Source organism: Euprymna scolopes, chromosome 2 (assembly GCF_053919585.1).
Source record: "Euprymna scolopes isolate OS-2025 chromosome 2, ASM5391958v1, whole genome shotgun sequence".
Classification (NCBI taxonomy): Eukaryota; Metazoa; Mollusca; class Cephalopoda; order Sepiida; family Sepiolidae; genus Euprymna; species Euprymna scolopes.
Window position 1 is genome coordinate 109,925,054 of NC_136483.1, and position 24,638 is coordinate 109,949,691.

The 24,638-nt window shown below is 35.4% G+C and overlaps 1 protein-coding gene across 1 annotated transcript; it reads left to right on the top strand.

Moving 5' to 3' along the window:
• The first annotated feature begins 9,325 nt into the window (after positions 1-9,325).
• LOC145240124 (uncharacterized) lies at positions 9,326-9,796 on the top strand. Its single transcript, XM_080103737.1, has one exon. The coding sequence runs from the start codon at positions 9,326-9,328 to the stop codon at positions 9,794-9,796; it is 471 nt and encodes a 156-aa protein (XP_079959863.1).
• The last annotated feature ends 14,842 nt before the right edge of the window (positions 9,797-24,638 follow it).

Below are 24,638 nucleotides of genomic sequence, written 5' to 3' on the forward strand. Positions count from 1 at the left end.
GCTCTTCCCACTTGGTCGTGCCTGTTCTTGTATTCCTTTTAGGCTAGTTTGCTACGTCCACTTACTATATGGTTTATCGTTTCGTCTCTTTGTCCACAGAGTCTGAATTTGCTGTTTTCTTGTGTTTTGTCGATCTTTGCTTTGATGTGGTTGGTTCTTATAGAGTTATTATTATTATTATTATTATTATTATTATTATTATTATTATTATTATTATTATTATTATTATTATTATTATTTCTCTTGTCACATTGTAAAAAAAATGACCATAGTCTATTAGTATCTCCTTTTCTCAGTCTGCAAGCATTTTCTGCAAGACTCTGGCGGTTCCCCTCATGGTAGTCTTCTTAAGTACTATAATCTTGCAATGGATCCCAATTTTCTCAACCCATTTGTCAAATCCTTTTGTCACACTCTCTAAGGGAACCCATCAAAATAGGTACACCTTCTTTTGCAAAACTTGTTATCTCCCTTTTCAAGTTATGCTACTTTTCGACCTTCTACTTTTCTTTTTCATCAACATTCACATTAGCTGGTACTCCTTTTTTCTCAACAAGACTAAATCTGCTCTCCTTGCTTCAATCAAGTTATCATATTGGATATTAATATCCCACAATAATTTCACTTTTTACAATCCTTTCTGAAACATGATCGTACGATTTTTTTCTCTTCATTCCAACTCGCCTCTCTTGCATATAGCCCAACGAATATTTCTTGCAATATTGTCATGCCGCTTTTTGTGTTGCCTTTAACTACTCACAATTACTGACAACTTGTATATTCCCACCTGTGTGCTCACACGGTCGCCGCAGAGTACTTTTAGCCGTTTTATCAATGTGATACGTCACGTAATTTGTCCTGGGCGCTTTCCCCTGTATGGCGCATATTAGGGTTTCTGTCTTCATGTTTTGATAAGCTTCTGGGCCTGACCTTTACTCCCGATCTGAAATGGAACACGTATATCAAATCCGTTGTCAAAGCCGATTGGAAAATGGTAGGATCCTTCTACTGCTCCACTGATGCAATTCTCTACCTATATAAAAGCCACGTACGGCCAATGATGGAGTACTGTTGCCACATCTGGGCTGGAGCTGCAAGAAGATGCTTATCCTGCCTTGACAGTGTTCAAAACAGACTTCGTAGCTTAGTGGGGGATGCCTTTTTTTCTTCTCTGCAACCTCTTTCCCACAGAAGAGACGTTGCGAGCCTGTCTGATTTATCATTATTTCCATGACAGGTGCTCGTCTGAGCTTCACTCTATGGTCCCCACTCGGCAAACTTTCGCGAAAAACATTCGTCTAGCCAGAACCACTACCAATAGTTTTCCACACTCTTTATCTGTGTCCTAGACCTAAACGTAGATTCTATGAGTAGAGCTTCTTTCTTAGAACTGCACGCCTGTGGAACTCTGTCCTTTGGCCTGCTTCCCAGGTGACTACAATCTGATTGTCTTCAAGTCCAATGTAAACAAGTTCTTGATGAACCATACCCCTATATAATCCAACTTACAAAATCCCAATATCTATGTTAAAAACGCTATAATCACATTGACTGATGTATACCCATTAACCCTTATCCTCGAGTGGCCTCCGGGCCTTGATAAGTGGTGATTCCTTTGCAAAAAAAGTCACATTTAAACCACTATCGCCAGGTTGTTTCCTTGTGAACTGCTTCTGGTTGATCTCTACTGAACTGGCCATGCATTTTCCTCTTATTCTACTTGTCTTTCGCTTTTTGTTTATTGTCTTGGATTCTTTGCTCCTTACTAGTTCGATCTCTTGTAATTTTTCAAGTTTTGACACGTCCTCTATAAGCTTTCCTTTACAATTGGAGATGTAAACTTTTAGACTATTTTCTTCTTTTAGACATCGTTCTGTAGTCTTCGTCGTCCCTCATTGCATTTCACATGTCCGATATCATTGGGTGAAAAGTTGTATTCATTGTCATCGTTTTCCTTGTCTTCCTTTCTATATCTTTTAGCCCGTTTTCTTTCTATTGAATAATACCGTCTTATATAGAAATATAGCAACTTCCCATGTGTTTACTATGGATATTTAGTTTTTCCCCCGTTCAGTCTTGATCTAAGGACATATTGTAGTCTTCTCTTGTGTTCTTTTGCTATTATTTCCTTCATTTCTACTTATTTTATTTTGTCCTATTCCATAATTCCTAAGTAGATGTATCCTTCTTCTCCAACCTCTTTTATCATCTCCCCCATTCAAAAGTTTTACTCTTTTACTTTCAACAATTTTCCCCTTTTCAATTTCAGGGTATCAAACTTTTCATGTCAAATTCCATACCTGTAATTACTGAAGATTTGACCAGTCTTCTTAAGCATGCTTAACTGATCTTCATTCTTTGCATACAACTTTAAGTCATCCATCAACAATAAATGGCATGAGCGATACTTCCTTTCCTCGACTCACAACACGTATTTACTGTCAGTAATATGAAGGACAACAGTACCATACTCAACACAAACAACAGTGATGAAAAACGATTCCCTTTAAAAATCTACTTTTTACATGAATTTCCCCAAGGTCTTCTCTGTTTGATGTCAATGGCACGTTCCGTTGTTTAATACTTGTTTACAAGAAATCTCGCACATTCACCGATATTCCATATATTTCCATACATTCCTATGTAGAAGAAAATAATATACTTTGTGGTATGACATGCATAGATTTGTGGATCTTCTCTTGCAATTATTATTATTATTATTATTATTATTATTATTATTATCTTGCTGCTCTTTTGTTATTAGTGTTGATATTGTTGTCGTTATCGTTGTTGTTTTATCCCTTTTTAGTCACAAACTCTCACATGAGTCGTTACAATTCCTTTTGGGCTAGTTTTCTATATCCACTTACTATTTTGGTTTATCGTTTCGTCTCTTTGTTCGCAGAGTGTTTTCTTGTTTTTTGTTTGATCTTTGCTTTGATGTGGTTGGTTCTTATTATTATTGGTTGGTTATTATTATTATTATTATTATTATTATTATTATTATTATTATTATTATTATTATTATTAATACTATTGTTATTATTGTTGTTATTGTCATTGTTATTATTATTATTATTATTATTGTCATTGTTATCATTATTATTGTTGCTGTTGTTGCTATTATTATTATTATTGTCATTGTTATTGCTATTGTTATTATCATTATTGTTGTTGTTGTTATTGTTATTATTGTTGTTATTGTTGTTATTATTATTATTATTATTATTATTATTATTATTATTATTATTATTTCTGTTGTCACATTTTGCTGTTGTTATTGCTGATTTTATGCTGATGGGCTGAACATGTAAGTGAGTGATTATTGATAAATGAATTTCCCTGGAATCGAAGTGGCGTCAAGTTTGCCGCGATTTCCAGAAGTCTGTATTCCTTTCCATTATTATTGTAACTCATTCGATGTTCTCACATTAGCTGTTTACTGGTAATTTCCACTGTGAACAACAGGTGAAATATATTTTTAAAAATGTTCTTACAGGCACAGCTAACGCCCTACCTCCTTGAGAGAAAACAAATGCAAAATGTGTGTGTGTTTGTGTGCGTGTGTGTGAGAGTGTGCAGAATCAGACTGTCATTATTGGGATTATTTTGGTGGTAATAGTAGTAACAATTCCTGTTGTGTTTTTGCATCATCATCATCATCATCATCATCATCATCATCATCATCATCATCATCATCATCATCATCATCATTTATTTAATCTTAATGCTTAATAGTTTCTACATCCACTCTATTTACTTATATGCGGAGCAATATTTCATTACTGTTGTTTTCCTTTTTCGCCTCTCCTCTCCCCACCTCCCTGATGCCTAAGTGAATTTAAGTTTCTAATTTTTTTTTTTTATAATTTGGCTTTTAATGTTATTTTTGCATTTGGCAAAGTCAAAGCAAAACATCGCATTTTCTTACGTTCTTGAAAGCATTCCTGCACATTAGATTTTTGCGGAAACGCCTAGTTTAAACCGCCCGAAGTTTTAACTATTTCTGCTCTTTATCCGCCGTCTTCTATCAAATGCATTATCTCCCTTGTTATATTAAGAACTCTTCTAAAACTTTCTCTTCTTCATTGCTTTTTATTCTTTACTTGTTTATAAGTGCAATTCAGAAGTTTTTTTCCTCCATTTTCTAACGTAACCACCCACTCATCCCTTACGCCAGCTTTAAAATACATATCAAAGCTACAAGGTGTTTTCGAAAGAGACATCCATTCCATTTGTGCATTAACGACGGAACCGTTATTTAAATAAGAACATGGAATAGACAAACGAAAATACAATTTCAAACTTAAACGTGACATAGCAACTGATTACGATATAGCAATATAAGGTGACCTCAAAATAAATAGTTCCTTTTTGCAATGCCTCCCCACGTGACAGATTTAGACACCAGGGTCATTATTTAACGTGGAGAAAAGGAACAAAAATAAAAATGTTTCAGTCGTGAAGGATTTCTCCTTCATACGCAGAGAACAAGAAATTGAAGTGTAGGATCTGAAGAAGAGATTGTATTTATTTGCTTCCCCACTGAGCAAATTAGGCACAAGGCCATTTTTTAATGTGGTGGAGAAATTGGGGAAAAGGGGACCAATTCGACGGAGAGTAGGGGAACTAGATAGTGACAATTGTTATGAAGGGTTTCCCCTATATTGACCAATAACTGATTGCTACAAGAGCAAGGTCTTATATGTGGGATTGCCCCCACATATGATCTTTGCTTGAACTTCGTTGCCCAGGCCTCGTAGGGCCCGGGCGGGCAAGTTGTACTTGCCGGGTGAGTTGAGGATCTGAAGAAGAGATACTACATTTTGATCTTGGCCCGAAGGCCAAGAACGTATAGTTCCTATTTACAATATTTCCCCATGGGACAGAGTTAGACACCAGGGTCCTTATTTAACGTAGAGAAAAGGAACGGCACAAATAAAAATTGTCTCAGTCATGAAGGTTTTCTCTTTCACTGACAGAGAACAAGAATTTGAAGTGTAGTATCTGAAGAAAAGACACTACACTTTAATCTTGGCTCAAAGGCAAAGAACGTATAATTAACATGTACAATCGTTTCAACATGAACCCACCTTTTAATCAAAAGCATGTCCCTTTTTGTGCTGAGGTTCTCGTGAATGGCTCTGCTCTTAAGGAGAAATAGACTCTGAAACGTTTATGTCCGTATTTTTCTTCAAATCTTTCTTCGCGTTCATATAATAGATCAGTTACTCGCCTTGCTTCCCGTAAAATCGGTGCACCTTATCGCTCTAAACACTTTTTCACACCTGAAGCAATTCTTCATCTCTAAAACTCTACTACCATGCTATATATCGAGTACTGTTGTCATATTATGGGCTGGTGGATGCTCTGTCCCTATCTGGCAAAGTCCGATCAAAAGAAAACACCATCACATTTTCTTATGCTTTGAAAGTATTCGTGCATATTAGATATTTTTCGGAAAATGTATCTGTAACTTGATTGGCCCATGCTTTCCTTCTTCTCTACAACCTGACTCACAGTGGTGATGTTGCTAGTTTTAGTCGTAAATACTATGATGATTAGGTGATGTTGCTAGTTTTAGTCGTAAATACTATGATGATTAGGGCTATGACAAGAGAATATTCTTTTCATTATTTTGCCTCTTGAGTATATATCAGTTAATATCTTATGTTTTTTTTTATATTGAGTGATGTGGTTCTCGAGTGATTAACTGTGTCTAACTGTGTCGGATATATACTAGAGTCAAAACAATGATAAGAATATTTTCTTGTCATAGTCCTAATGATGACATATGTTCTTCAGAATTGCCTAATCTACAACCCTCGTCCTTTGTTACAGCTCGTTTGACTCCTTGGTCTAGTGGTCTCCAGCAATTCACTGTTTCGATACCTCATTTTAATGCCGTTTCCTATTCTCGTCGCTTCTTTTCAGAACTGCAGGCTTATAGAACGTTCTTTCTGATAATTAATTTCTTCCTACCTCTAGCTCTGATCTTTGTAAGACTGTGGTCAATAGGCATCTCCTGTCTTTGCGATTACTATCTTACGTTCTTTTTAGCTCCTTACATCAAGTGGCTCTATACCTTGTCTGGAGCGATTTTCTTAAAATATCTTACTGCTTGAGTGATATCTGATTTTCTAAGTTTCAATTATAAATGACCACCAGACATTCTTGGAGCGAAATTATATATGGGGTCACTTTCATGATTATCTCTAGGGAGTATTGTAACAGAGCGTGTATGAGCGCATGTGGAAATATCACCAGTAGTCGAATGACAGATATCTAGCGAAGGTATTAGCAGCAGCAGTAGCAACCGTTTAAGCATTATGGAAAATAGCAAGTGTGCACAGTCTTGCGTGACAAGCAAAATAAAAAAACAAGAACAGAAAGTAGTTGGAGAGAAGAAAAGCATGGGACGGGCGAGGTGGACGTACGGCACCGTGGTTGCGGCGAGATACTTTTAAGCTGGTATCGATACAGCGGGGTTTTGTTAATCTCATGGCAGACAAATTGAACAGTTAAAAAAAAACAAGAAGCAGACATTGGTTGGAAAGTAATGGTAATAAATGCCTTTTGCTAAAACAGAAAAAAAAAACAGTCGGATTTAATTACTTTTGCTTGTTTGTTCCTTTGTAACGGTACCGGACGGCGTGGGGGTCCGAGAGTGGTTTGGAGTGTAACGACCACTCTACAGTATCACATTCATCGAATTTGTTTTATGTGTGGTTTTCTCAAAGATCGATGCCCTTGTTCAGTCTCAAGAGACAATGGACACCTCTATAAGGGTATCTGCGTGTGTAATTGTGAGTCAAGGGTTGCATAATCTCCAACCACACCTCTCCTGAATCGGCACTGCTTGGTCCAATGGCAAAGAGAAGCCCAAGGCTGACTGGAAACAATGCCAAAGTAAGCGGAGAGCACATGCATCACCTGGAATTCCAGATGGTAACTAATTTAAGTACTGACCAGGGTCCACGTTGCTTACATTCGGTGATCTGACGGGAACCGGTGATTCACCGGGATTATGCCGTATATCAAAAAAATAACGTCTATAAAAAAACAATTATGAAGTTGTTCTTGAACCAAAGAGAGTCATCACAGCAAAAATTAGATCAGTGTAAAAAAAGGAGTATGTCTGAGTTATTGACAAGTTTTCAGGTATTATTCAAGTTTGTTTATCATGAAAACAATATATATATATATATATATATATATATATATATATATATATATATATATATATATATATATATAGTTATAGATTTATAGTTATGTCTCGGAAGTAGAGGGAAAAGCACATTTTATTTCTCTTTTATTAATATTATTTTTTCCTTGTTGGCGTTTGTGAATTATTCCATGGATTTCTGCCTTTGGATTATTATGGACCATCTTCTTCCAATTACGGGATTTCCTTGGATTTTACTTGTAAAAATGGAAATTCTTTTAACTCTCTTGAAGTTTTTCATTTGGATTTTACCGTCACTGGATTTTTTATCTTCCACCAGACTATCCATTCATGTGTAATCACCTTTTTCTTTACCATATTCCCTCTGCTTAACTTATTTTGTTTTCAAGTACGATCTTTGACTTACCTGTTGTTTCATCAAATACTTCTCCATGCAAAATCCGATCCCGCATTTTGCTAATTCCTACCCTCTGATGAGAAGGAAAGTATTTCTTCGAAACTCCGCGGATTAAGGACTATCCATTTATCTAGTGTTTCCTCTTCAGATTAAATATGTTTTTAACTCATTTCAAAGTGTTTTTTAACATATTTTATTAACTGTTTGCTCATATATATATATATATATATATATATATATATATATATATATATATATATAAGTGACCTTGTAATATATAACTGACCTTGTAGTATTTCTAGAAAAGAAATGAGAAATGAGATTTGGAGTGCCGGAGCACATCACAAAATCGCCAGTTGAAAAATTCTTCCAAATTGGTCATCGCTAAATCGTCCAGTCCTACCTGTGGACCCATCCAATTATGGTTTCAGCCGGCCAGGTAACAAATTGGAAGTCTGCAGTGTATCCCAAAGTGCATCAACACAGCCCCACTTCTATTTGTCTCGCCAATTCGTGCCCCCAGCACAATCTCAGAGAACTCAGTAACCGTCCTCTACGCCAATGCATGTTCCCTTCCATCGAAATTCGCCGAGCTTCAAGGCCAAGTCTTGCAAACTGTTCCTGATGTAGTCGTCATCACAGATCGTGGTTATACGCTGCTGTTCTGGAAGCTGAAATTCATCTACGGGGCTACTCCACTTTCAGATGTGGTAGAGTCAATAGAACCGTGGCGGTATTATTGTCTACGTGACATCATCCCTCAAACCGACCGAAGTCCCTCCATCTAGATGCCTGCCAGACGACGAACTATGATGCTTAACTGTGTAGTTTCCATCACTGCAGTTACGCTTCCCATTCTGGTCGCCTACTGATCTCGAAAATCTTAACTTACTGACGATCAACATCTCTTACCTGCCATAGAATTAATTTCCCGAACGCATTAAGGATGTCTTATCATCGATTACTTCAATGTATCCAGAATCGGCTAGTTTGTCGCATCATGCATCCCCATAGCATCTGCCCTTCGACCAAAGTCTTTTTGTGGTGTCGGAAGATTGTTTCCCAGCATGTAAGCCCCTCCCCCTCCTGCGTTCGTGGTGGAAATCGACCATCGACTCTTGATATGGTCTTTACGTCATACCTCCGATCTGTTTCAAACGTCACCACCATACCGTCTTTAGGGTTGGGCGATCACTGCGTCCTGAGTTTCAGCATGCTCACCTCCTTCTCCCCTTCTCAATCATCCAACATGCCACGACGCGTGACCTCATCCACCAATATACCAGCTCTTCTTGATGCTGCAAACACTAATGATTGGCATACCATGAGCTCATTGATCTCAGTCGAAGACCTCTGGACAGCGTTTAAGCATGCAATGCTTGGATCACAGAAGTTACTCTACCTCTGAAGAAACCGTGGATGACGAAAAATGGGAAAACAGAGAGAACTCTAAGGGGCATAGCTTGGCAGGAGTACATTAGCTACAAATTGGATGCCGCCTACGCACGATACAAAAGGCACACTGAGAAGCAAGAACACTTAAAGTTCAAAGACCAACGACGCTAATCGAAACCTGAAAGCGTTCTTTATGTATGCTTAACGAAATGCCTGCGTAAACAACCATATTGTCAAATTGAAGACGTCCAAGCGATTGTTGAAAACCCTACTGAACAATCTGCTGTTTTTGCAGTAACCTTCTCAACTATATTCAGAACAGATGATGGCAGAGAACCCCACTTATGCCGCAAATCGAGTTCGACAGAGAAGACGTTCAGCGAGCCCTCAGATTACTTGATGCAACAAAGGGTCCTGGTTCTGACAGTGTCCACCTCCGAATCCTCAAAGAGTTCGCCGTTTCCATCTCTATCCTCCTCGATGCCTTTTTAACCTGCCTTACTACCGGCATTGTTCCCAATGATCTGCGTGCTGCTACGATCTGCCCCATCTTCAAAATGGGTAACAGAGAAGACCCTGTAAACTACCAGCCTGTTTCGCTCAGCTCTATTGTCTGTAAAGTCACGGAAGTGTTACTAAATAGAACGATAATGTCCCACCTTATACGGGCCGAGCAAATCTATGAATCCCAATACGGCTTTGTGCCGAAGATGTTTTGTCTAACAAACCTTTTAGCTATGAGAGAGTCGCTGACGAGAATCATAGACAAGAGAGACTGCGGACATTGTCTTTCTGAACTTTGCCAAAGCTTTTGACTCTTTAAATCATAGTCTACTTCTCATCAAGCTCTGGCGTATGGGTCCATCTTAAGGTTACGTAGTGAGTCGGCGCTTTCTTCGCTGACCGCATCTTCCAGTTTAAGTGAGCGGCTGCCTTTCCCATGAATGCAGTGCAACAAGTAGTGTGCCACAGGGTTCAGTCACTGGGCCCTTGTTGTTTCTCATTCTTGTTAATAATTTGTCCGAAGTGATTTCTCAGCTACCCCTCCTGTTCGCCGATGACGTCAAAATCCTTGCTCCCCGCAGCGGCTATGAAGATCCCTGGCGTTGCCTCCATAAAGTCTGAAGATGATCACTGGACTGGGACCTGAGTTTAAACGTTGCCAAGTGCAGCCACATGGTAGTGGAACAGCATCCCCCAGATCCTCTATTCCCCCTTGACTTCCAACCAAATAACTGGCTGCTGGAGTCTGTCAGTCAAACCGAGGATCTTGGAGTGATTATGCAATCAACATACTCACCCCCTGAACACTAAATCACTGCTGCTAACAAGGCCAGGGATATCCTGTTCCTTATTCGCCGCTTCTTTGGTTGTCTCACTTCCGCCATCTTTCTGCCCCTCTACACCTCCCTGGCGTGACCGATTCCCGACTTATTTAGGCCACATCCCTCTATTACGTGAAAGACGTCCAGCATCCCGAACAGGTACAGCGATTGGCGACGAGAATGGTGTATGGCTTCAGAGGTCTATCTTATGAACCACGTCTAAAAGCTCTAAATTTTTTTTCACCTGAGCGCAGCAGGCTTTGAGGCGATCTCACCTTCGTCTACAACATCTTTCATGGGTGGTACAGCCTGGACTGATACCTGTTCTTCACCCTGCCCAGATCCCAGACTCCGTTGGTACGCGAAAAAGGTCTACCTTCGACGGTTCCGGAGGCTTCGACGCCAAACAGCGCTCTCGGTTCGAGTGGCATCTCCGTGGAACCAATACCCGATGAGGTCGTAGATCACTCCACACTACAGAGCTTCAAAGCAGCCTTGGACTAATGCTGGTCGAACCTCCACAGTTTTTCCTCTGTGTGTACATAGCCCCCTAAATTCTCACTTACTTTCCCCCCTTGTGCGTTTATTCTTTGCCAATTAAATGAATGAATGAATGAATACGAATCGAATGATTCTATTGTTCGTATTGTTGTCCGATATTTTTCTCGTTAGAATTCTTTCTAGAAAAACATCGAGTACTTACGGGGCGGACAACGTGAATGTTGCCAATATCTCTAGGTGAAAGTATTTCTAGTGAAACGAACTGGATAGGAACTTAACATACTCAGGTTAATAGTCCATGTCGTTAACTACTGAACCATCGTCACTTCCAATGATAAAAGTAATGTCACAGAGTTGGCAGTTCACGGCAGTAACAACTGCAACATTTCAAAACACACACAAAAAAACAACATTTTAACGTGAAGATCCTTTTAATTTCAAGTCTAACTATTTTTAATTGAGAAAAAAAAAACAAGTGAGATAGCGACCGCTTGTATCATATTAAATAAGCCTTCGGCTAAAAATAAAACTCGTTATTATTCTTGTTTAAATAAACCAAGAATTAAAAGATGACTGCCAGTCTTAGCCATTTCCTACCAATTACGTCATTTCTTTCTGCCTCGTTTTCGACCTACGCTTTTCTACAAAACGGTCGGCGAATTCAAGTGCTTCTATTTCCATGCTCTCGTTAACTTCCGATTTATCCGGTCAAAGCAGGCGGCCATTTTATCTTGACCTCAGCTATGACCTCTATTTTCCTGGGTCAAAACGGGAACTGTTAGAGAGATATACGACATTTAGCCTTCAAATAAAAAAGCAAGACTTATTTCAAGTTAACAAAAGGTTAAATTAGAAATGGACGGAACTTGAATTTTAATTTTACACTTAATTATACTACGTGACAACTTCAAATTAAAATAGTTCGGTTTTATATAAAGTAGGCGAACTTTAATTTTAAAAAGTTGAAGTTCAAATTAAAAAAATTGATCATTGAATGAAAAAAACCCAAAAAAACAGAGAAGACAATAATAAATAATGATATAGATTCTCTGAACACTTTACTGCAGTTTCATGTTTTATCTCATAATAATAATATTCTCTTGCTGATCTAAAACTTTTAAAATCATGTGTCATTTCTTTTCATTTAAAATTAAGAAATGATATATTATGTTTAATGGGTTGCATCAGATAGCAAGTATAGTCACGTAACACACAAGGTTCATTTTAAACAAAGGCTATATGATGATACGTCTTGGTATCACGTGATATATATTTGAGAAAAAAATAAGTTTGTTCAGAAGTCGACTGTTCATGAGATTACATTTGCAGTGAAATGAATTAAAATGTATATATATATATATATATATATATATATAATATATAAATGTATATATATATATATATATATATATAATATATAAATGTATATATATATATATATATATATATATATATATATATGTATGCGTCATCTATTTTCCAAATACTTAAAAAGATGCCAAACATCTTGTTTTGCTGTTTTATCAAGAAATTTCAAATCCTCACCTTTATATATAAAGCTGAACGTCTGTGTGTGTCTGGACACGAATAGACTCCTATATAGTTGAATATTATATAAAACTGATCACATATAATGATAGAAGATGTATCAGCCACCGAAATGGGAATGTTTGATTAGTTTGGCATAATGATGATTCATTAAAATTGTGGGGTCTGCGTACGCGCCTGGTCCACAAAGTATGGAAACAAAAAAATTAAAAATTAAAAAAAAACGTTTACAAGTGTTTTTGATATAGATGTACATAATAATACTTTGATAAGTATGTTTTTACTTAAATAGGGATGGTATAATAAAATTGTGGGGTCTGCGTTCGCGCCTGACTTCCATAGAATGGAAATAGGCACAAACTTTAATAAAGACTTTTCATATCTATTTCCGTAAGTATACTTTGATAATTATGTTTCAGTTTGATGAAATATGGTATAATAAAATTATGGGGTGTTCGTTGGCGCCTGACCTCCATAGAATGGAAATACGTCACAAAGTTTAACAAGGTGTTTTAATATAGATCCACAGAATATTGTGATAAGTGTTTCAGTGTGAACAGGTATGGTATAATAAATTATGGGGTTTATCTATTTTATTTTTACTTTCATCATATTTTGCTTTGGTTTTGATACCCCCAAATTCGAAACTTTACAACTCTTCCTTTTCATAACCTATCATACTTTCATAAATCAGAGTCCATTTTCTGTAGGCTGTTTTTGAACCCAGTCAACGACGGGTACTTTTGCTAGTATATATATATATATACTAACCGTTCAGCTCGGCTTTGCTCGGACCCAATGTACTGTTCATAGCTTTATGTGCATATATATATATATATATATATATATATATATATATATATATATATATATATATATATATATATATTAAACAGTTTGAATCATGCCCAGGTAATCTACATCTACAGTTTAAGTGTTTAGACCCAAAATTGGCGGAGGAGTTTGGTAGAGTCTGCAAAGGTCTTTGACCTCTTGGCAGCCAAACTTTCACACAATAACTGATTTAAAAGCTTGCTACATATCTGAATACCCTTTATGTAAAATTTCAAATGTATAGACCCAAAATTGGCTGAATAGTTTGCTAGAGACCGCAAAGGTAAAATATTTTGAACTTTGAACTCTTGGAAGCCAAATTTTTGGCCAAAAACCGAGTAAAAGCTTGGTCTATGTCTGAATACATTTTATGTAAAATTTCAAATGTTTAGACAAAAAATTAGCTGATTAATTAAGTAGAGACCGCAGAGGTAAAATATTTTGTTAAATTTTGAACCCAATTTTGACCCCTTAGAATTTTTTGTTTTAGACTCAAAACAAATTAAAAAGTTTGATCCATGTCCAAGTAACCTACATCTAAAATTTCAAGTGTTTAGACCAAAATTGCCGGAGGAGTTTGGCAGAGTTTTCAAATGTCAAATTGTTGAACTTTGACCCCTTGACAGCCAAATTTCTGGCCAAAAACCGAATAAAAAAGATTTTCCCAAATCTCAATACCCTTTATGTCAAATCTCGAGTCTGTAGACTGAAAATTGACAGAGTAGTTTGGTAGAGAAATGTACACACACATACACAATCAATTTCACTTTTATGGATATACAGATATTACAGGAAATAGAAACAACATCTAGGTTCTGCTGATGTTTTTCTCCACGGCTTTGTGAGATAAACAGAGGCTGAAGAGAGTCCGGCATTTGTTACATTTAGACATCCCGCAAGAATGAACAAGGAATGTTCCTGTGTAACTAATTATATATTTTCCTACTCTAATAATACCACTATAACCATTACTACTACTACTACTACTACTATTATGCATTACTCATGCATTGAACACTGTCGAAGTAAATACTGCAAACAATATATTACCTCATAATACTTAATTATATATATGTGTGCGTGTTTTCTGATTGTATTCTTTAAATATATTCTTAAATATATCCCGTTTCAGATATAAAAATAAAATATTTGAGACAAGGAGCGGTATATTTAGTCATTTATTTTTACAACTAGTACTCCATATCCGCCCTTTCTTTTATTTATTTATTTATTTATTTATTTTCATTCACAATTTGATTCTTGTTCCTCGTAACTCCTGAAGATATTTATTGCATGACTGATACTCGATGCTAATTATATTACGTAAACTACAACGGTCATGTTAAAGTGGCTAATGGCCTCTCAAAGTACTTATAGGGATTGCCTACTTCCGTGGGTTTTTCTTCTTTTTTTATCAATGGAAATATGGAGGTTAAATTTAGACATCTCTACGCCAGACTGTTTATGGCAACACATGCAACTTGCTATATAAACGCGTACACATTCAAAGATGTCCGTCTAGTTTACCAATCCCTACGTACCATACGATATCTACATCGTTTCCGGGACAAACAGGGACGAAACACACTAATCAACATTCCGTTTCTGTTTTTTGTTGTTGTTGCTTTTTTGTCTGTTTCAGAAATAAGTGTTTTTCAACCAACATGAAACGGGAGATATCTTTTTTTTTTTTATTCTTTATAGGATAAAAGGATAGGAGCCATATTGGTTCAATTGTTTCCGATTGCAATCTACGAAACAAATCAGAAATGACGGAGTTACCGAACAGACAATTAGTACCAACATTAAATGAGTTATTTATCTCCCTTCGACGGCAGGAAAATGTGAAACAAACTCCAGAAAGTGGGCTTGTAGCCACCATCAGCATTCTCCCGTAGGAGCACCTCAGGTGATTAGCAATAAACTAACTGATTTTCAAAACGAAAAGGCAAAAACCTAGGAGGATGAATCTCCTAGAACTGCACAGCAGTAGCAACATATCGTTGTAACAAGAGAAAAAGCAGACCCTGTTCACTTTGGTGCTGAGGGGAAAATCCCCAGGCTAAATTGCAATAAATACAAACAGAAATGCGCTCTTTTATTTATATTAGGATTAGGGTCGGGGTTAGAGAAAGAATTATAGTACCTATTTACTATGACTCCCCACGGGACAGGGTTAGACACCAGGGTCGTTTTTTTAACGTGGAGAAAAGGTAGCTTAGGGTTAAGGTTAAAACATATTTAGCCTCCCAAAAACAGTTTGAAACACAAAAAAAAAGAAAAAAAAAAAGAGAGAAATACAGTTCATTCGCTAAATGATTGGACGAACCTTATTAAAAAAATGTAAGAAACGATTTCAAAATGAAAATAAAAACAAACTAAAAATGTGTTTGATGCCAGCGAAACTAAAATATTAACATTAGAAGAAAAAAAAAAGTAACGATTTCAAAAGAAAAAGAAAAACAACTAAAAATGCCTTCGGTGCCATCGAAACTAAAACATTAAGCACTCCAACCTTAGTGGTTATTTAGTGATTCAGCTTTTATCGTTACCGTCTAAGCTATCAGGTTAGATTTAAAAAAATTGAGCAACTTCAAACTAAAAATATATATGTACGCATGCTTAGAAGTTAATCGATTTACTTCTGACAAAGTCGACTGATTTTAATTATTATTATTATTATTATTATTATTATTATTATTATTATTATTATTATTATTATTATTATTATTATCAGCATCATCATCATCATCATTTTTTTAACTCCAAACAGCTATTTTACAGATTTAAAAAAAAAGTGTTCCCGAACCTATACATCAAGTTTAATATCTGTAGACCAAATATTTACACAGATGTTTTGTAAAGATGTTTCGCACACACAGAGAGAAGGGCACTTATATATATATATATATATATATATATATATATATATATATATATATATATATATATATATATATATATATATAATCTAGAAACTATATATAAAATAATTAAGTGTAATAGTTAAATGAAAGAAATTATCTAAGATACCATAAAAATGACTAATTAATAATAATATCACCCCTCCCACTTAAAGTTAGCGATTTAATATTTTATTTTTATAGAATAAATATACGTTTCACTTTTTTCATTAAAGAACCAGATGCTTTGAATAGCAGATAAACTTTATTTTCGTTGCCTGACGAGGAACTTTTGATATTTTAATAAACCAATTGCTCCGAAACATTAGCATGTTCAGTGTAGCGACTATGTAATATTTGTCTATATAAATAAAAATGTTATATATATATATATATATATATATATATATATATATATATATATATATATATATATATATATCTCGCCAAACCGGATGTGACGTAGGTTGAAATTAAGGCTAGTCAATCAAAAAGAGATGAATTTCGAAAATATGGGCGAAAAAGCAACCCTTCTCTGTAGAAAAGTGTCCAGTTGAGGGTAAAAGAATTAATATTTTTTGCCAAATTTTCGAGATTTCTCGTCCAAAGGGTCCAGCTATAAAACGATACCGATCTCGTGAAAATCCGTCGCCTCTGTCGAAAGTTTAAGGCATACATACATACATACATACATACATACATTTAAACAGACAGGTGAGATTTATATCATAAATTAAAAACAGTTATCAACATTTAATGACACGTCCTGTAGTGTCCAGCTTCCAAATATTTAGCATTTATTAAGTGGCTTTCGAGTGTGCTCATTGTTGTGTGTATGTGTGTGTATGTGTGTGTTTGTATATATATATATATATATATATATATATATAAAATTCTATTTTTATTTGTTTACAATATTACGTCAGCTGATATTTGGGATTGACGATTGATTCACAAGAAAGAGGCTATTTCTGTTGAGTGTTTAGTTTTTAAATATGCAAACGACAAAAATGACTTGTAACCATTTTAAATGGTACTTTAGCAAACAGGGGGACCATTCGATCTGAAATCGAATGCTCTACTACTAAGCTATATCTCCAGATTATAATAAATCCTTCTTTTTTTAAGAAGAAATAATTTGCTTAAATGTTTCCATCTCCCTTTGGTCTGCTTAATGTAAAATATTCCCCTGTAAAAATTATTCTTCGTTAAGATTATTCTTTGTTAAGATTATTCTTTGTTACGCGTAAGAGAGAAAGGCTATTTGTAAGATCGGATTTTTCGGATTTTTTCGATACTTATAAATTTCTGAACAAAACACATCTAAGAACACTACCAAATATACAAATTAGCTTTGTGTAAAATTTGCAAAAGATAAGCTCAGTCATTTCGGAAACTATGAGGAAGGAACTCTCTCGCACACTCACACAAAGCGACTTATATATATATATATATATATATATATATATATATATATATATATAGACACACACACACGAAGTATCTTCAATAAGTTTCCAGACTTTTTTGTACTGGCATTTAAAATTGTCTTAGACTCCACAGACATGCAGTTATAAGAAAGAAACCTATTTCATGGAATCTACGTTTTGGTTTAGGAACACTTAAAGAGTCCTTCCTATAGTCCAGATCTTGCTCCCTAATCTCAAGCAAAACCTGGGAGGCTGTCCTTATGAGAAAATTCAGGAGGTGAAAGAGGCTGTGACGAAGGTCATTGAAACGCTCACACCAGTGAGCTTCTATGGAACCTTCCAGAAGTTGTTGGACCTGTACAAGTGCATTGCAGCCGAAGGAGATTACTTCGAAGGGAACTAGTCTCATCTGTGTACTATCAATAAAAATACCCATTCGAAAAATAAAAGAGTCTGGAAACTTATTGAAGGCACCTTTTATATGATAGTCTCCTGGTAGAATTTCTTTAAATGTTTTCGGATGTTTCACTGATTTTTAGTGCAAAATGTACTTTTCCCTCCTTCCAGAAGGGGATTATTACCCACTTTAGGAAACGAAATTAGTTGTTTTGTATTCAAATTATTTAGAACACGAGATTAAATGATTAGTGGTAAAAATATCAGAGACTATTTTCTTTTTAAAACGTAGGCATAGAAAAATTTTCGGATCCGGGTACTCCTAGAGTTGGTCATTGGATTATATTTCTTAAATAATATGGTACGTACCGATTAGTATTCAGATGAGAAGTTTGTTCCCCTCCAATCCCGTAAAAAGGCTTGGCTATATCATAATGTTAATGTTTCAGAAGCCGAAATTTTACAGAGCGACATAGATTGTGTAAGTTTTTAAAGCATAAAGTAATTTCTCAGTCTAAAATTGTTAAAATAGCCTTTATCCATGTATATAAATCTCAAGGAGTGTTGTGTTACTGTGATCCATATAGAAATAAAGGTTAGAGAAACTACATAAAATATAAAATTGATATTTATGTAAAATTCACTGGGGAAAACATTAAATATATTCTAGTTTTATGAAATTTAAATAATACACATAAAATACCGATGCCTCCGTTCAGTCTCGAAAGACAAAATATCTGTCCTGTAGGGACAGCTGCGCGTGTAATTGTGGGGCAAGAGTTGCACAATCCCTAAACACACCTCTCCTTAATCGGTACTTTTTGAGTCCAGTGGGAAGCCCAGGACGTCTGAAAACAATACCGAGATAAACGCAGAACACATACAGCACCTGGAAATCCCAAATGGTCACCCATTAAGTACTGACCAGGTTCCACGTCGCTTAACTTTGATGATCCATAGGGCCTTCCAGAAATTGTTGAAATGAAAGAGATAAAGGAAGTTTTTGTCGAATCTGTTAGTATCCCTAACCTATGGGAGCTATGAGGCCGAAACATCTTTAAAACTTCAAATATATCCTTTTTTATGAAATTTATATTATATGTATAGAATTCTTCGGTAATGAAAATAGAAAAGGTCTCTAATATCTAATTTACCTCCTACATATCAAATATCTATTGGTTCCCACATTTAAGTGACCAATGGGAATATAATTCTTCGAAAATATATCAGATTTTTATAAAATATGTGTATACGACATTAATTCAAAGTTTCTTCCGGCTATATTAAGGGGAAAACTGGATGGAGAGTGCGGCAGTAAAAATAAAGAAAGTAATATGGTGTTATTAGCCCAGTGAAAAAAAGTATGTAACATTGATTCTCATTCAATCGCAGAGTTCCGGTCAGTTTATTTGTATTTTACTTCTACTGCTTAAAAGGCAGTGCCACTTGAGGCTTAGATGCATACATTTTCGACATAGATTTAAGTACATGGTGCTAAGATAAGCACTCGTGAATGTGTTACGTAAAAATAAAAATAAAAACTTTAGAAAACTCTAAACCCACAAAAGAAACGATCTTAATTCGGAATGGTAGCATATGATAACATATCAGCTATGGGTTAGCTATTCCACTATATGTGGCCTACCATTCGATCAGCTATTGATGTTAAGTAGGAATAACGTAAGATAGCAAAAAAATAAATAAATAAATATATGAGCGCCTAGAAGAAGCCCTCCTGTTACGGGATGGTAGCATACGTTAATTCTCCAGCTATTTATTCTGATATTCCAGTATACACGGCCTCCCATCCGCTCAGCTATTGATATTACATATTGATCGTGTTATCTTTTAGTTACAAATATGATTTAAACATTAATATTTTATTCAACTTAAAATCATACCTTCCTTGCTGACCGCCGCCGACCTGCCTATATGTATGCGTGTTGCTTTATTTTGACGAGAAGCTCGTTTCCTAGCTAGAGTACCAGAGAGTTTTAAGGGCATAGATTAATTAGATGAAAACCCGTCAGAGCTATGCTGTTTAGAATTCTGGTTTCTGACAGAACCATCCACAGTGGAGAGGATTTGACAGCAAGAGTCTGGTTATCTTTGCCTCTATGTATGTCAGAATAAGACCTGTTAGCCACCGACCAGAAAATTTAATTGAAGGTGGCAACGTTGCTTCTGCGCTATTTCTTTCGTGTTCTGAGCTAAAACTTTCCAGAATGCGCATGCAATCGCTGGGATTTGTTGCTTTAGGTACTGGAGGGAAAAATGCCACGCCATAGTTATAGCTGAGACAAACAATGGAAAATTGTTATTTAAATGTAACTTTAGGACATTAATGCCACACACATACAACAGGAACACAATGAACTAGTTAATATTTAGTAGCATAGCCCTTCTGCAATTTGACAGCCTGCAATCTTTCGTGAATGCCTTGAATTAGACCGCAGCAATACATTGGGGAAAGGGCATCCCACTTTTCTTTAATTTTTGTCCAAAGTTCTTCCAAATTTGAAATTTTATCATTGCGTAGCTGTTGCTTGATATAATGCCATACGTTTTTGATAGGATTGAGGTCTGGAGACTGTGCAGGCCAATCCAAACACGGAACATCATGCTCTTCCAGGAACCTCTTGACATTGCTAGCTGTGTGAATGGGAGCATTATCCTGCATGAAGATGGGATTATCATCTAAATTCCGACCAAAGTAGGGTAGAAAATGCTCAGTCAACATATTAATGTACTTGATCGAATTAACTCGACCTTGCAAGCGAACTATAGGCCCTGGACCATTGATACTAATAATGCCCTACACCAAAACTGAACGTCCACCACCTTGCAGCATTGAAACTGAGCACCTAGGATTAAATTCTCCGTCTTTCCTCCGACAAATGTACTGCCTACCATCACTGCCTAGCCTATTCTTTCGTCGCTAAAAAGCACTTTTGACTAATATGAACAGTCATGACATTCATTGCATCTGACAAAGTCCAGACGGCACTGTCTGTTCTTTACAGAAATCATTGGCTTGCATCTTGCAACATATCCTCGCAAATTAAATTCCTTTAATCTGTTTTTGACATTAGAAAGGGAGCACTTTTAACAAGATTGCACGATTGTCTTACTGCGGATCTTGATATCATTGTCTTCCCTGTTAGAAGTAACTCTAGTACAACTAGATGTAGGGGCACCACGAACACTGCCGGTGTTTTGGTGCTTTTGCACAGTCTTTCGTACCGCTTTCTCATTACATTTCAATCTGCGGCTGATTTCTCGATTGGATAAACTAGAAAGGTGGGGATTAATGAGCTCCTGACGATCACTAAGAGAAAGTCGTGGCATATGGACTAAATGTTACGTTGTATAACCTGGAGCAACAACAATAACGATTAGAGATGCTTTGCTGCCTGTTGGTGGATATTTTAAACTGATTTAGGGGAGATAATTTAAGCTGGTTTTAAATGAATTTGTTGCTGCGGACTTTCTTTTTGCCTCCTCAATTTGGAGTTATGTTTTAAATTGACGTGAACACTAGAATATTTCAATTAAAAGTCAAATATGAACAGGTAGAATTATAGAGGAATAAAAGGCGAATCAAATAAGGTATAGGTTGTTTAAACAGTTATTAAATTTAGCTTAAATTTGCAATTTTTAAAAAATTACAAGTGCGGACCTTCTTTTTGCCGTTACTGTATAATACTGGTTTCAAATAAAAAAAAAATAACTTGAATCGAAACTAAAAAAAAAGCGCTCCAGCCGCGTTTGCTACCATTTGAGCTAATCTGACAGATAGATAAGAAAGTTATAAAACGAAGCCACTTTTAGCTATACTTAGTTTACGCACGTGTATATTAATAAAAAATGTCGGCAAGCTGAAATTAACATTTTGCATTTAAATTTGCCGACTTACAACTGTTCGTGTAATTCATCCATGCAAACAAAGATTTTACTCTTTATAAACTACCCTTGGTGCATGATTAGTATTTCCTGTTAATTTCAGTGTTATGTGACCAGTAATTTAAAAGTTTATCGGTTAAATATTTACATAACATACATAAATACATACATATACATACATACATACATACATACATACATACATACATATATACATATTCCTACTGTTTTATTTATATAGATTATATAAGATTTGCATGGAATTTATTCTATTATATTTTTATTTAAATATTCGAAAGGGGGCAGTAAAGTGATGCAAACCTGGCCTGTTCGTAAAATTTGGTCTACCCGTTCTGTGATGGGCGTTCTCTTTTAGTGTATAAAAATATTCTCCACGCTGAACGGCACTTACCGAATATTTTTCTCCGGCAATTCTATCACGAATATATAATCTGTACTTTTATCGTTCTTTATTTTCATATAAATGCGATTACTTCAAGAATCGGTGACTCTTATTGATGGGGGTTTTCAAGCGTTTCCAATGTATTCAACACATAACGCGAACCTTTATTGCATTTGGTTGGCTCATATCGTTTTATATTTATTTGCTTCCAGTTTTTTGGAGTCGACTGATGTCGAAAAGCGGACAAGGGAACACTCACCAATAATCTTCAAACACATCACGTCCTTTGACGAAGTTAATAAATACATGAAGCTTTTTGAATAAATCTAATAAGTGATCCAATTGCATCAATCCCATAGACGATATGACACGTTTTATAGGACGGGGAACACACTTACAAAACCTGTTTATTCAATCTCTCTCTCTCTCTCTCTCTCTCTCTCTCTCACACACACACACACACACACACACACACACACACACACACACACACTCATTCTCTCCAGTTATCTATATATCTCTTTCTGCATTTTTAGCTGTTTTTTTTTCTCTCTCTCTTTCTCTCTCTCGCTCTCTCTCTCTCTCTCTCTATATATATATATATATATATATATACATATATATATATATATCACTCATTCTCTCTAGTTATCTATATCAATCTCTTTCTGGATTTTTGGCTGTCTTCTCTCCCTCTCTCTCGCTCTCCTTCTTTCTCTCTCCCCCTCTCTCTCTCTCTCTCTCTCTCTATATATATATATATATGTATATATGTGTGTGAGCGTATGTGTGTGTATGTATACGGCATAATTACGTTGACACACCGATTCTCGCCAGATCACCGAAATTAAGCAACGGTGAGCCTGGCCAGTACCACATGGGTGACTATTTGCGAATGCTAGGCGCTGTATGTACCGCGTCAGGGTGTAGAAATTTCAAGGTTATCATCTGGGGGCGTGTTTAATCCACTCGGATAGATGCACTCCCAGCCTTCGTTAAGACATGCATCTAGGAGAAAGAAAAATCTCTTATAAAAAACCTGAGGTCTACTGTTTGCTCTGTCTTGTTGCAGTCATTGCACCGACTAAAATTAATAGCTGTGCCAAAAATGGGGCTTGTTCTACACAAAGCCTTCACCACTACAAACAAATAGCTTTCCAAGCAATTTTAGTCGAAATCGAGGGGAATAATATCATTATATATATATATATATATATATATATATATATATATATATATATATATATATAGTAGCGTCCAAAACTAAGGGACACAATTTTAAAACCTAATATTTATTAGAAATAACAACTGTGAAAGGCTGATATTTTGACAATTGGTAGTCGTTATCATCCACAATAACATACTAAAAGTTGAATCATTTGGAAAGGATAGAAAAAGAATTATAACAATTATTTATGTATTTATTTTCAAAATAGGACGTCCAAAAGTAAGGGATAAAATTGAGAAAAACAATGAAAACGGTCAAAAGACAATAAAAACTCATGTACAATCAATATTTAGTAAATGAGCCCTTGCTCTCAATGACAGCCGCACATCTTCGGCTACAAGAACGAATCAGTTCTTGATAATCCGCGATACTAATTTAAGACCATTCTTCTTTAAGCTATTTGTATGTGTGCATGTATTGCATATTACGTCATACCTTCACGAATGGATGCTCGATATTATAAATAGATCATTGATATAAGACAAAATAAAATGATGAAAAATAAGAATTGACTTTATTAATTCACTAAAAGTTCAAAAACAAGGAATATAACGAAAGATTGTCCTTATTCTATGAAGTTTTTTTAAAAGTCTTCTTTGTCAGAGGAAATAACAAGTAAAATAAAAGTCATGAAAATTATATAAAATTGCTAGTTAGCATAAAATTGTAAACTTTGAAAATTTCTATGCTAAAAAATGTCACTTAAAATAGTAGAAGGAAATCTAATATGAAGTTCATGACTCCGAATGTAGTCAAATAACAAAATCCGATCAATTAATTTGTTAAATGAATTAAAAGTCAAAAAAGCTGTAATAATGACAGATCAGAATCAAGAAGCCTCGAGAAAGTCAAATTATAAATAGAAGCATTATATGTTAATTAGCTATTCAGTAGTGATTATATTCTATTATTTTGCTGGCTATTTCAACCAGTTGAAGAAATTGACGAATTGATAAAAAAAGAAGCGAAATCGTAAAAAAAAAGCAAAGCTTCCATTACATTTCTTGTATTTGAAGTTTAGATTTAATAATGTATTTTTTATTTTTAGATTTAATAATGTATTTTAGTTTAGATTTAATAATGTATTTTTTATTTTAGATTTAATAATGTATTTTTTTCATTATTTCATTAATTTATTTTGTCTTATATATATTTAAAATTCATCATTCAATAAGATAAAAAGCTA

What these genes read in the sequence shown, in the direction of transcription:
- LOC145240124 (XM_080103737.1), top strand. Translation starts at nt 9,326, where the DNA reads ATGCCGCAAATCGAGTTCGACAGAGAAGACGTTCAGCGAGCCCTCAGA.